The sequence below is a fragment of the Zalophus californianus genome, chromosome 9 (assembly GCF_009762305.2).
Source record: "Zalophus californianus isolate mZalCal1 chromosome 9, mZalCal1.pri.v2, whole genome shotgun sequence".
NCBI classification, from domain to species: Eukaryota; Metazoa; Chordata; class Mammalia; order Carnivora; family Otariidae; genus Zalophus; species Zalophus californianus.
This window is the reverse complement of record NC_045603.1, coordinates 19732655-19746396: the sequence shown is the minus strand read 5'-3', so window position 1 is coordinate 19746396 and position 13742 is coordinate 19732655. Positions and strand designations below refer to the sequence as shown.

Below are 13742 nucleotides of genomic sequence, written 5' to 3'. Positions count from 1 at the left end.
GGTCTGTGATTCAACAGTCTTACACAATTCATAGCACATACCCTCCCATGTCTATCACCCAGCCACCCCATGCCTCCCACCTCCCACCACTCCAGCAACCCTCAGTTTGTTTCCTGAGATTAAGAACTCCTCATATCAGTGAGATCATATGATACGTCTTTTTCTGATTCTGACTGACTTATTTTGCTTAGCATAATACCCTCTAGTTCCATCCACGTTGTTGCAAATGGTAAGATTTCGGTTTTTTTTGATGGCTGCATAATATTCCATTGTGTGTGTGTGTGTGTGTGTGTGTGTGTGTGTGTGTGTGTGTGTGTGTGTGTGTGTGTGTGTGTGTGTGTATACCACATCTTCTTTATCCATTCGTCTGTTGATGGACATCTTAGCTCTTTCCATAGTTTGGCTATTGTGGACATTGCTGCTATAAACATCGGGGTGCACATACCCCTTCGGATCACTACATTTGTATCTTTGGGGTAAATACCCAGTAGTGCAATTGCTGGGTCGTAGGGTAGCTCTATTTTCAACTTTTTGAGGAACCTCCATACTGTTTTCCAGAGTGGCTGCACCAGCTTGCGTTCCCACCAACAGTGTAGGAGGGTTCCCTTTTCTCCACATCCTCGCCAACATCTGTCATTTCCTGACTTGTTAATTTTAGCCTCCCAGGAATTATTTAAAAAAATATAAGGAATCCTAGTGTAAGGAATAAAAGCATGGGCTTTGGGGTCAGATTGCCTAGGTTTAAATCACAAGCTATGTGACCTTCTGTAAATCTCTCTAGATATCAACTTTCTCCCCTATAAAGTGGGGATAAGAAAACTTACCTCACAAAGTTGTTGTAAAAATTTTTTATTAAACATATTTTGTAGAAAAAAAAGTCCTTTGCAGCACATTTTAAGTTTGAATTAGCTGGGAACTGACAAAACTCTTGTCATCACATTTTAATGTCTGACATAGTTCATTATTTTTTTCTTTCTTTAGTCATTTACCACTGAATATTACTAAAATGTGTTATTTTTCATAGATAAAAGATGGGCATGCTGCCAGTGGTTATGTATTTCAGGTTGGATTTGCAAGATCCAGGCAGACCCACTTTTCTGATTTCATTCTGACATCAGTGATAGACAACTGTCAGATGTCTGGCTAACTTTAGGGATTAATTTTATGGCTATGGAAATAATTAAGGCTAACTTGTCCATACAGTATCTTAACTTGTGACTCTGGACTCTAACTCAAGAATTCCCCAGATATTAAAATAAGGCACATACTCATAATGAAGAATGAAAAAAAAGAAAAAGAAACAATGGTAATAAGATCTGAAGCAGCAATATTCATTGAGAACTGCTGACTGATGACAGTACTTAGCACAATGGCCATGGCCCAAATAGTTTCAAGTAGGTATGGCTGCTAGCAGAATATGTTCAACATGGTCAAGGCCAGGTATCCTAAATTTTCCAAGCTACAGAAACATTTGAGAGAAATACAGTGGCTGAAGTCCACAAGATATAGAAAGTACAAACTAGACATTCTGATCCATTGCTAAAGCTTTAGCCATTTTACTTCCCCATAAATATTAAATATGTATTTTTTCAGACTAATTTTTTTGATAAAAGGACAAAGTCACAAAAATATACTAGTGTCTCCATTATCTTATAATCAGGGAAAACACAAAACTGTAAGCTTTCACATCAAAACTCTTTTCTATTTTTGCTAGTTATAATATGTAATTTCTGACATCAAAATTGGTATTCTTCATTAGCATTCAATATATTTGCAAATAGAAAATAGCTGATATTTTCTCCAAATTTTGCTCTGGAGCCATCTAAAGTTTTATATAATTTTTACTGTGTTATCAAATGATTACTATAATTGTGAATTTTCCATCAAATGAAGTGAACTACAGAACACCCCAATTTAACATTTTACTCACATGCTTTTGACTAGAATAATGAAAGAAATCTCAATTCATGTGTACATTTAAACAAACTCAGTTAAGGGTTCATAATGAGTATCTATTTTCTTTGCAATTATAATGAATTTAAAATAAACAAAAAACAGTGTACCATCTCATGGATGCAGGAGCTAAATTGAATTCATTCCCAAATGCAATTAAAGTTAAGTATGACTAAGAACGTGATATATGTGGAGCAAAGTTTATACTATAAATTATTCAGAAATACAAACCTTTGCATCTAAAATATTGAGAGTTGTTTCAATTTGCTGGATACGAAGAGAAAGGTCTGCCAGTTTCTGGAAAAGAAAGATTAGAACATAAGAATAAAGTCTGATTGAAATGAACTGTTAACAGGATAACAAAGGGCAGATTTGAAAATAAAAAAAAAACTATGGTTTAAATATTAGTCATTTTCTAATACACTATTCTCTTATTTACGTGAGTAGGAATGGGAGCTCAAGGATTCTCTTATCTTCATTAGCATGTTTCATGGCTACTTTACAAAACTGTATTCACAGGTAAGTAAAAATTACCTTATCAGCCTTATCAAAGTCATTATGAGAGCCATAATCAGTCATTGGGACCGGAATGTAAATTCTTCCAGAACAGAGATTTTTGTTCACTGCCATATTCCCCATGCCCAGAACAGTACCTGAAACTTAACAGGAGTCTAATAATTATTTGTTGATGAATGAAAGAATTCTTCATAGAAAACAAGAATAAAAATTAGCTCAACATAGCCTGGAACAAGATCTGTCTTTTTAAGTTACTTAAACAAGTATATACAATTAGTATATACAATAAGCCCCAAATTTAAATTTTTTAAGTTTGAAAGTTAAAAGATGATGAAATTAGAAGATGAGTCAGTTCAGGTTGGAAAGAAATAAAACAAAGAGAAAAAAATCAGAGTACAAAAAGGCAAAAGGAATCAACCTACCATCAAAATCCAAGATAAAACAGAACCAAAAGCTTACTATGCTCTAGTTATTCTGTACAATTAACTTACCAGTATGTGTGTGTACTATTTACAGCCACAGAAATAAAAGTAACATCATAAAATATGATCCATAAGAGCATTTACTTAAAACTCCTTAATCCTAAACATGATTATACTCAGTGATACAGTCCAAGAGCAGTTGGCCCATTTACTAGTTGGCAGATGTGCAGCATTCTGACTGCTTTCTGGGATATTATCAAGATCTTGACTAACTCCTAAGCAGAATTTTAACACCCCAAGAAATGGTCATTTTGCCCACATTTAGAGGGGAAGAAAATGAAAGCAGCCACAGTGGAGTTAGAGCTTCTTCACAGACACTTTAAAGATGAGCAACCTGGTATCTATAAAGCTATAATTTAGAAATGAAACATCAGAATCTAGTTTAAAAAATTATTTATTTTTGAGAGAGAAAGAGAGAAAGAGAGAGTACAAGTGGGAGGGGCAGGGAAGGAGGGAGAGAGAATCTCAGGCAGACTCCATGCCCACTGCAGAGCCCACCTTGGGGCCAGATCCCACAACCCTGAGATCACAACCTGGACCAAAACCGAAAGTCAGAGGCTCAACTGACTGTGCCACTCAGAACCCCTAGAATCTAGTCTTAAATGGCACTCAAAGCTAAGTTTAACTTTGATTTCTAGCATTTGTTCACATAAGGCTTTAATGTAAACATAAATACAGGTTTATAAAACATCATATGAATGAATTCCTCTCCAGATTTAAGTGTTTTCCTGGAAATCATGGAAATTAAATTTTTGCAAATTTCATCAGTCTTTTAATTCATCAGAGAAGCTTAGTAACTGCAGAAATCCTACAACAAATTAATTTGTAAAGTGAGATAATTTCTAGCTTATGTAAAAATACTTATATTGGTTTGATTAAAATAAACACAGAAAAAGATGAATTAAAAACTAATATTTGTTGGGGCGCCTGGGTGGCTCAGTCGTTAAGCGTCTGCCTTCGGCTCAGATCATGATCCCAGGGTCCAAGGATCGAGCCCCACATCCGGCTCCCTGCTCAGCGGGAAGCCTGCTTCTCCCTCTCCCACTCCCCCTGCTTGTGTTCCTGCTCTTGCTATCTCTCTGTGTGTCAAATACATGAATAAAATCTTTTAAAAAATTAATTTTTGATTAGATATATTTATATAAATGTACTATTATTTATTTAGACAGCATGCACCCTGGAAGGGGATGAAGGGGGAGTGGCAAAGGGAGAGGAAGAGAAAACCTTAAGGCTCCACGCCCAGCAAGGAGCCCAACATGTGACCCTGAGGTCATGACCTGAGCCAAAATCAAGAGTCAGATGCTTAACTGACTGAGCCACCCAGCCGCTCCTATATAAATGTACTTTTAAGCAATAATCATCATCATTGTAAACATCTGAGCAGTTACCTTATTATGCTACACGGTATATGCAACATATCATTTGAAATCTCACACCAAATGGATAAAGCAGGAACTGTTATCATGCCAATTTTAAAGAAGGGAAAACTCAGTTTCTTACAAGTAAAATAATCTGAATTCAAACAGTCCAACGCCAGATACTACTTTTGAAAGAATTTTACATTGTTTGAAAGAATTATACATTGTTAGAACATGATGCCATAGACTCTGGGTGATGACAATGTATCAATGTAGATTGTAACAAATGTACCACACTGGTAGGGGATGTTGGTAATGGGGGAGGTTGTGCTCTGTGAACTCAGGGATGCAAGGAGTATATGGGAAGTCAACCCTTTCTGCTCAGTTTTGTTGTGAACCTAAAAATTTTCCAAAAAAGATAAAGTTTATTAACTAAAAAAACCCCCCAAAACCAAACAAAAAAAACTCAAAACATAATTAAAAAGACACCAAGATGGAAAATTCCTAGGCATTGCATAGAATTTTTGTTATTCAAAGCTAATAAGTAATCAATCCACTTCTCACAAAGACTAAGATGCTACTGTGCTAAAAAAAGGAATCAAATTATTCTGATCTAATTTTCTAAAATACATGTTTATCTGGAATTATTTTTAAAAAATTTTCAGGGTTAGGTCATAAAACTAAATTGTCCTTAAATGGGTACTCAAATATTCACACAGGATAGGTTAAGGATTTTAATACAAGACTTGGCAAATAAGCAAATAATGATGAAAATGTTTATTTGGAAAACTACTTGTTGATAAGGAAGACTAAAGAGGCTTGGAAAAAAGGTTAGACTTTCCAGAGCAGTAATTCTCAATTTTTTTGGATACAGATTTTTCTAGTATATCACCCTTTTGCTTTGGCATTCATTTTACCCATTCTCATCTATGATTATCAAAATCTCACCAAAATGAAATGACCTGCTTTTTTTAAGATTACATGAATGATTTATTCATGCAAGACATTAACACTGATCTAAATGTCAATATATTTTAATTTATAATAATTTATTTCAATATCTTTGATATCTAATCTAATAACTATAATAGTGAAATATAAGGAAATAGGGAAATATAATAGTGAAATATAAGTGATTTTTGTTGACTAAATTTTTTAAAGATTTTATTTATTTATTTATTTATTTATTTATTTATTTATTTATTTATTTATAGCATGTGAGTGAGGGTAGGGACAGAGGGAGAGGGAGAGAGAGAATCTCAAGCAGACTCCACAATGAGCGTGGAGTCGGACACAGGGCTCCATCCCACCACCCTGAGATCACGACCTGAGCAAAAAACAAGAGTCAGACACTTAACTGACTGAGCCACCCAGGTGCCCCTTTGCTGACTAAATTTAAAGAAAATGTGAAATTGAAGTTAGAGGTAAATAAAAATAAAAATAGAGGTTTTTTTCCCCTATCCAAGCTCATGTACCCCAAGCTTACAACCAGGATATAATTGATTTTCTCGAAATCAGATCAACAAAAGGCTTTTCCTCCAGGCTAGGGAAGATTTTTGTTGTGGATAAATCATATTATTTTATTATCCAAAAAGGTGTTATCCATCTTCTCTAAGGCTGGATTTTGAGTCTAAAATATTAAACATGTTAAATATATTATCTGGATTATATAATTTAACACTTTTTAAAAAATATTTTATTTATTTGACAGAGAGAGGCTCAGTGAGAGAGGGAACACAAGCAGGGGGAGTGGGAGAGGGAGAAGCAGGCTTCCCGCTGAGCAGGGAGCCAGATGTGGAGCTCGATCCCAGGACCCTGGGATCATGACCTGAGCCGAAGGCAGCTGCTTAACTGAGCCACCCAGGTGCCCCTAATTTAACATTTTAATATAGGACATATTACTATATCACAATTTTGAGGTCTTTAAAGTACGTAATTGGTATCTTTTGCAATCCTACACATTTTATTTTATGCATTTAAAAATATTAATTTCATTTCATTGGACAGCCAAAGGATCCATGGCAAAATTAAAAACCTCTCTTTTCTTCTTTTTTATTTTTAAGATTTATTTTTTTAATTTATTTGAGAAAGAGAGAGAGAGAGCATCCAGCGAGGGGCAGAAGGAGAGAAACTCAGACTCTGTGCTGAGCAAGGAACCTGATGTGGGGCTTGATCCCAGGACCTGGAGATCACAACCCAAGCTGAAGGTAGACACTTTACTGACTAAGCCACCCAGGTGCCCCAAGAACCTCTGCTTTTCAAAAATAATTCAGCATAATGAATATTTTTTGGGTCTGTTCCCATGTAATTACTGCTATAACATACATAAATACAGATTCTTTAGAAAGCCATTGTTACTTGACAAAAGTATACCTGGCTTCATTTTTGGGTTGTTGAAATTCATTTCTAAGATTTTTATGCCTCCTGCGTTTTCCCTCTACAACTCCAACCACTCAACCTTGGCTTTGTTGACATTTTGGGCTGGATAATTCTTTGTTGTAAGGGGCTTCCTGTGCACTGTAGGATATTTAGTAGAATCTCTGACATCTGCCCCACTAAAAACACCTCTAGATATCGCCAAATCTTCCCTGGTTGAGAACCACTGCTTAAAGTGTAGATGACTACGGATACAAGTAACATGATCAATGATAGTAACAGTCCCCACCTCAGAAAGTTCTAGCAGAAAGAGGAAATTGAAAGATAACAGTCTTTCCCATCTACTTAACCATCCTCTTATCTTTGTAAGGATTTAAAGCAAACCTGAAATACCTTGGTTTGGGACAATAAAGGAATTTGCAAGGTACCCGAAGTTTGCCAGATAAGCTGAAAATTTCTTGATTTATCACCCACCTATTTCTAAGGCAGTGCATTTTATTAAAGTGAAAAAGAAGATGAAAGGAAGAAATATGGAGTTAATAGTTGAACATGGAAACAAAAATAAAACACTGTGGCTTTTCAGGTTTGTAAAATATCCAGTTTGCACATCCAATTCTCTAAAAGAGAAACAACATTTTAAAATAATGGATCCCTTGGTATATCACACTGGGTTGAATATGTCTTATAAGCCAGAAAGGGAAGCAATCAATGCTTTTATTAATCTTCATCTGACACTTAAGCCCAGCAGTTGTAAAAGTTGTAAAAGCAGTTGTAAAAGTTGTAGCAGTAAATATAGTTTTAAGCAAGATTATTTGGTTGAAGGTGAAGCCCAATGGTGGGCTTAAAAATTCGATGCAGAAGATAAGCACTATAAAATTTTTTAGGTTATATGAGTATTCTCAGTATTTTTTCTTTTTCTTAAAAAATTTAGAAAAAAGAAAGAGTTTGGAATATTTAAAAAATTATTAAAAACTCCCTACTCTAGGCATGTCACAAGTCTGAGTCAAAATAACACATGTGATTGCCCCGTTTATAGAATACCTCTGACTTTAAAATTCATTATAAGGTTTAATTTCTGCTCAGTTTTATCTGTAATATGCATAGAACTTGCATTAGACTCCTCACCCCATCCCGTTTTAAATTTGCAGACTCAATGGACCACCATAAGATTTTTCTGATTAGGGCCAGAATAGAAAAGCTTACTGGGGATTTGTGAAGGAAGAACTTTGTAACTTGGGTCTGATTCAACTACTTTCCTTTCTCTGTCTTCCAATCTTTCTTCCTATCCTGGTTCTAGTCATTAGAAGAGATACAAAGTACCCTGGTATCCAGAAAGTTTTTTAAAAAGTTAAGTTCTTCACTTTTCTTTTTATTAGAGAATTCTAAAACTAGTATTAGTGATGAAGAAAGAGCCCCAACCATTTGTTTCAAATTTACTTCCAGGTTGAGTTTAGCTGTGACTGAAGTTGTTATAGTTTGGGTTTGGTTCAAAGCAGATAATGTGAAAAACAAAAAAACAAAACAAAACAAAAAAACCCCAGGTTTTTTCTTTTCCCCCAGTTCACTTCCAATTTAAAAAATAACATCTGAGTTTCCTTTTTTGCTGAGGGATACATAGTCATTTTGGCTCTTGTTTAAGGCTTTAGCTAAACAAGGACTGCAGGTCTAATAGGTGCTATTAACAAATAACCCATTTTGAAAAATCACATTGATCTTAACTTAGAGAGAAAAAAAAGGCACTTGATGTTTGAATACATATATTATATCTTTGGAATTTATCGTATCAAAGACATCAAATGGATATGGCATACCAAAGAGAATACAAATCTAAAAAACAAATTTTGAAATAGCTCATTGCAGTCTCTCAATTGAAAATGATGTAAACGTGCCTCTTGCCCAGATCAGAAGGTGCAGTATTAACAGAAGAGTGAAACCCTTCTGGTTTTTCCAGTTACTAGATCAGAGCTGGAACCCCAACTCTGTTACTTTCTGTGTGAGTGTGGGCAAGTAAGAATAGTGATTGCAGCTATAAATACTATGCACACAAATATATGTTGACTGAATAAGGACTAAGCAAATAATTTAAATCTCTCTACATCTTAATTTCTGTATTTCTGAAAAATAGAAAATTAGACCTCTCTCAAAGGGCTGGGCTGTGATGACTGAATACATGTAGAGCACTTAGCACAACGCCTAGCACAGAATAAGCACACAATAAATATTATTGTCATCACAGCAAGCAAATAGTCTACAACTGACATAAATATCCAAACTGCTAAAATATGAATTGTAAATAATGAGTTAGAGTTAACTCCAGACTACCATCCATTAAGGAGATAATGAGTTACAGTCAACCCTAGACTATCATCCATTAAGGAGAAAAAGGCAATAAACTACCTTTAAACTTCATGAGTTTTGGTCAACAAACTTTTCTCTAGGGTTCAAGGAAGAGCTAGGGAATAGTGATACACTCAAAACAGTTAAGGGCAAGTTGAGAGAGAAACAGAAGGGGGGTTTGAATCAGGTGGCTTTGATAATGCATAAGCAATCAATAAACAAGAGAGGATTATTGTTGTATTTGATCTAGTCTTCAGTAAATAGCACTCACTTCCCAGGCAGTGAAAATTATTAAGCACCACAAAGGTGAGGGGCTACCCCTGCCTCAGGGCAGCTTAATGGAGCTGCTTTCATAGGTGTGTTTGCTGGTTATTGTTTTATTTTTTTAACCTGGTGATGAAGAGTATAGAGATGGGAGTATTTGCTCCTCTTTGCTAACAATCCTTGAATTGACTCTCTCCACCCTACCTACCTTGGTATAAAAAGTGAAGGAATAATTCCAGTAATCCTTGGTTTACTGCTAGTCAGTCATTTCTATATCCCATTTAGAGAGGCACTGGTATGAGATAAAACTCATGGAAGCAAGCACCTAGCCTCTGAGCCTCTTAGATGAAATATATTGAACTGAATTCCTTATTTTATCAATTATCGTATCATATTTCACTTGTTTTAGTGAGAAGGCAGACGAGATTTGGACTAGAGACGGCTAATTAGACAAAAATAACAGATGTTACACAAATGGGAAAGTTTTCCTGTCTCCATGCAATTTTTTACATCTCACAAAAACTACTTGCTAAAACTATACCTTAAAAATAAAACAGAATGAATTAAATATTGTTTTTTTGACTCACTTGTGAATGATCTCATTTTATTCCTCTTTCTCCTTTCTTAAACCCAATTTCAACCCATTATTCTATTTCTTCCCTAATTCTCTTTTTTGGCTTTTTAAGAAAAAAAACAGGGGTCTCTGAATCTGGTACCTAATCCTTAACTAGTCATTTGCTCACAGTATTTATATTATTTTCATAATGATATTTGATACTAACATTATGTTTCAAGGCTACTTCCCCAACCACCTTATGGATCAAGGAATGTTAAATACTTTTTTTACAGATTTCCTTCCTTCCTTCCTTCCTTCCTTCCTTCCTTCCTTCCTTCCTTTTCTTTCCTTCCTCCCTCCCTCCCTCCCTCCCTCCCGCAGAGGGAGAAGCAGACTCCCCACTGAGCAGGGAGCCCAATGTGGGGATTGATCCCAGAACCCCAGGATCATGACTTGAGCCAAAGGCAGATACTTAACTGGCTGAGCCACCTAGACACCCCAATAATTTCAATATAAATTGAAAACAATGTGTACTTAAAAATGTAGGTCTTTGGGGGGAAAATGTAAATCTTTGGGGTAAGAGAAACAAATTTCAAAGTAAAGAAATGTTTTCGACTGTGAAATCTTGGAATTCCTTTTGCTCTCTGTCACATAAGCCTTAGTGAACTATCTCACAAAGGCCTCTAAAAACTAATTCAGCAGAGGTGGGATGCAAGATTGATGGTATAGAATCGAGGAAGATATAAGGTATGTTAACACAATAATTGGATGACAAGAGGTGATGGTAAGAATTAGGGAGATTGTAATTCTTGTTTTACTCATTTGCCACCTTTAAAAGTGCAAGATGATTTCTAGGCTACTCATTAAGCCAGTATCCAGACCTACCTCCTCACAAACTGTAGAAAAGCGGTTGAGGAACTGTACAGTGTGCACCACAAACTGGTTTAGAAATGCCACCGTTCTTTTCTGTTGAATAGCTGGCACCTGTGTTATGTAAAAACAAACATGATTTGTACAGGATAAAGTACCCCGTGCTTTGACATCAGTTTTATATATGTACATACATATCGCTCTCTCTCTCTATATATATATTTATATATCCCTTTGACATATAGTAACAGGGCATTTTGCTATGTTATAGGAGTTACTCGAAGTACTACAAATAGTCACTAACTTATTTTCCTAAACTGTGGGAGTGGGGTGTCCGATATGACATAAGTTGCAAAGTTTGAGAAAGGGCTTTGGATTCACAAGTGTGAACTTTATCAGGTAAAGGCAACACACATAAACACACAAAAAACTTGGGGACTAAATAAAAGAGGTGGGGTTAGAGGTCGTAACCTGCCCCTGTCGCCATCGTGTAACCCGTGTGTAGAGCGACTCCTAACACGGGAAGCGAAGGCTGGGAAAGGCACACCACCCCCTTAGACGGATCAGGAGGGACCCCTTTTTAAAGTGAACTGTGGGACTCTACACCCCGAGAGCGGGACCAGAAAGGCCCGGCGCCAGGGACAGAGTTGGATATGGAGAGATGGGGTGTCCCTGGGAACCGAGCGTCCCCCATCCTCCTCCCAGGTCGCCTAATTTCAACTAGGTCTTTTACAAACCTTGGTCAGGTCTATGCCTGACCCCATGAGAGGAAGCCCGTCCTCATCCATCTCCTCAGCGGGCGGGGGGACCCAGGGCTCACCCACGAACCCCTCCCAGACAGGGCCCGCCCAACCCGGTAATAATGTCCAAACACCTCCCCTAGTCCCCGCCTCCGACTCCCTTCCCACCGGAAGGAAACGCCTCCGCTCGCCAATCACTCGGCTGCTCCCGTAGAACCCGCCTCTTTGCACGGCATTCTGGGATTGGTAGTTCGTCTGGATTGTGACGTCAGACGCAGAGGCGCGGGGTGGGGCAAGGCTGCGGTTTTAGCAGTAAAGTCTTAAAAAGGGGGCAAAAAAAAAAAAAAAGGAAACACTGAGTCCGGTTGAGGTTATCACTGCTTACCCCTCTCTGTTATATAAATAGCTAAGTCATTCGTTAATAAAAAAATATGTACATTTTTAAAATCCTAAGTGCCGGATACTCTCCTAGATCCTGTGGCAATACAAAGACTGAACTTGCTGCACTGAAGAGTTTTATGCCCTGAAGGAGGAGACAAAACTTGTTTCGTAAGGACTTTAAAATTTTGAAATAAAATGTCAAATGCTACAAGTGAGGCAAACGCCGATGGAAATGACATCCACTTAGGTCATCAAAAAGGTACAACAGACACCTGACAGTACTTTGCATCAGGTATTTGAAGATCTTTGCTCAGATTTTGACTGTGCAGCTTGATACCTGTAGGACCTAGGACAGCCACCAGACCAAAATTTGAACCCCTTCTATATACCAACCAAGATGCTTAGTATTGAAAAGATGGAGAATAGTCTCTGCCTTAAGAAAACTTATAGTTTAGGGCAGATATATTAGAGTCTAGAAGTGCCGCATCTAGACCGAGGTGCCAACAATACTGAGAAAGTTGTGCACTTGCACGCACGTGGGTGTGTATGCCCACATAAATGCAAATATACTACAGATAAAAGGTGCTTCTAAATCCTCCGAGAAAACCAGAGAAGGTAGCTTTTTACAGGTGCTTGAGTGGAGCTATGCAGGCAATTTGGGGTGGACTCTTCTACAAAGGCACAGAGGCATGGGTGTATGGTACGTAGGGGAAATGGAAAACTGCTTGATTCTGTTGAAGCAAAAAAATCCCAGAAATGGAGAATAGTAGGAGAGGAGTCAGAAGTAGACAGAACAGCTCATTAAGGGACTTTTATGCCACATTTGATACTATAGTCCATGTTTCTGTAAAGTGTGATCCATGAACCACCTGTATCAATTATTTGGGAGTGGGCAGTACTTCTTAAAATGTATATTTCAGGGATTAATCTTAAACAGGACCTCTGGGGGTGAGCCTAGAAATCTGCACTTTGCCCTCCCCCCCATTATTCTAAACTGAAAGGTTAGAAAGTTTGTTCTGTAGGTGATGGGAGCCATTAAAAATTCTGAGCAGGAGAGTGACACAATTCACTCTTTCATGACTTTCCTTTTATCTCTCTGGCCATTCATCTTTCCTTTGTCCCTTCTCATTTTCCCAGCCTCTGGTTTCCCACATTTATATATCTAAGCCAGATCTCACATTGGAAGCCAGTGTAGCTGAAGCAGAGTGAGCAAGGTAGGGGAATTCAAGGAGATGAAAGTTATGTGGGGGACAGATCATGGAGAGCTTTGTAGGCTATTGTAAGGACTTTGGCTTTCTGGGTAAGATGGGAAGTCATGGAAAGATTTCAAGTAGAAGCATGATGGGAGCCACCGAAGAGCTTTAAGCAGGGGAGTGGCATGATCAGAATTGTATTTGAGGACATTCTATTTGGCACAAGGTGTGAGAGTGACATGAGGGTGGCAGGCAAGCCTGGAAAAGTTACATAGCTGTAACAGTCACCTTTTACTCCATTCTCCTTTACATTTAAACGTACATCAAGTTGTATGTTTTCTGGCTCCTACATAGCTTTTGAATCTATCTGTAACTCTCCATCTTTATGGCTACATCTCAAGTTCTAACATTCTCCAATGTTACTGCACAATAACCTCTTCCCGCCTGCATCTTGTGTCCCTCCAGCCTAAACACATTGTATCCATATAGTGACTGTTTACAAAGACAAATCTGATTGTTACCCAGGATATAATTGTTTCTCATTTCCCTCAGTTTAATGTGCTCACAAAGGCCCTCTGTATGGCTCGTGCTCACCTCTCTAACCTCATTTCTCACTATCCTCTCCATTTAACACCCTCCAAATGTCTTTAAATTCCTGAAACCGGGAATTGCTGTGGGGCTTAAACATATTGTGTCCTCTGCCTGGAACAGTCTCC

The 13742-nt window shown here is 37.5% G+C and overlaps 1 protein-coding gene across 4 annotated transcripts in view; it reads right to left on the bottom strand.

The window, feature by feature from the left end:
- Positions 1 to 11854, bottom strand: part of WASHC3 (WASH complex subunit 3) — a 51043-nt gene extending 39189 nt beyond the window's left edge. For 3 of the 4 annotated variants that reach the window (XR_003520082.1, XM_027595154.1, XM_027595155.1), the window contains exons 1-3: positions 11450 to 11607; positions 10728 to 10826; positions 2185 to 2250 (exon numbers count right to left, since the gene is read on the bottom strand). Coding sequence is in view for 3 of the 4 variants with exons in the window: in XM_027595154.1 (XP_027450955.1) it covers positions 2185 to 2250; positions 10728 to 10826; positions 11450 to 11500 (216 nt within the window). In the remaining variant the exon portion in view is untranslated. Of the gene's footprint in view, positions 1 to 2184; positions 2251 to 10727; positions 10827 to 11449 lie in introns of all 4 variants that reach the window. The other variant, XM_027595153.1, reaches the window with a different exon arrangement.
- Positions 11855 to 13742: the final 1888 nt, after the last annotated feature.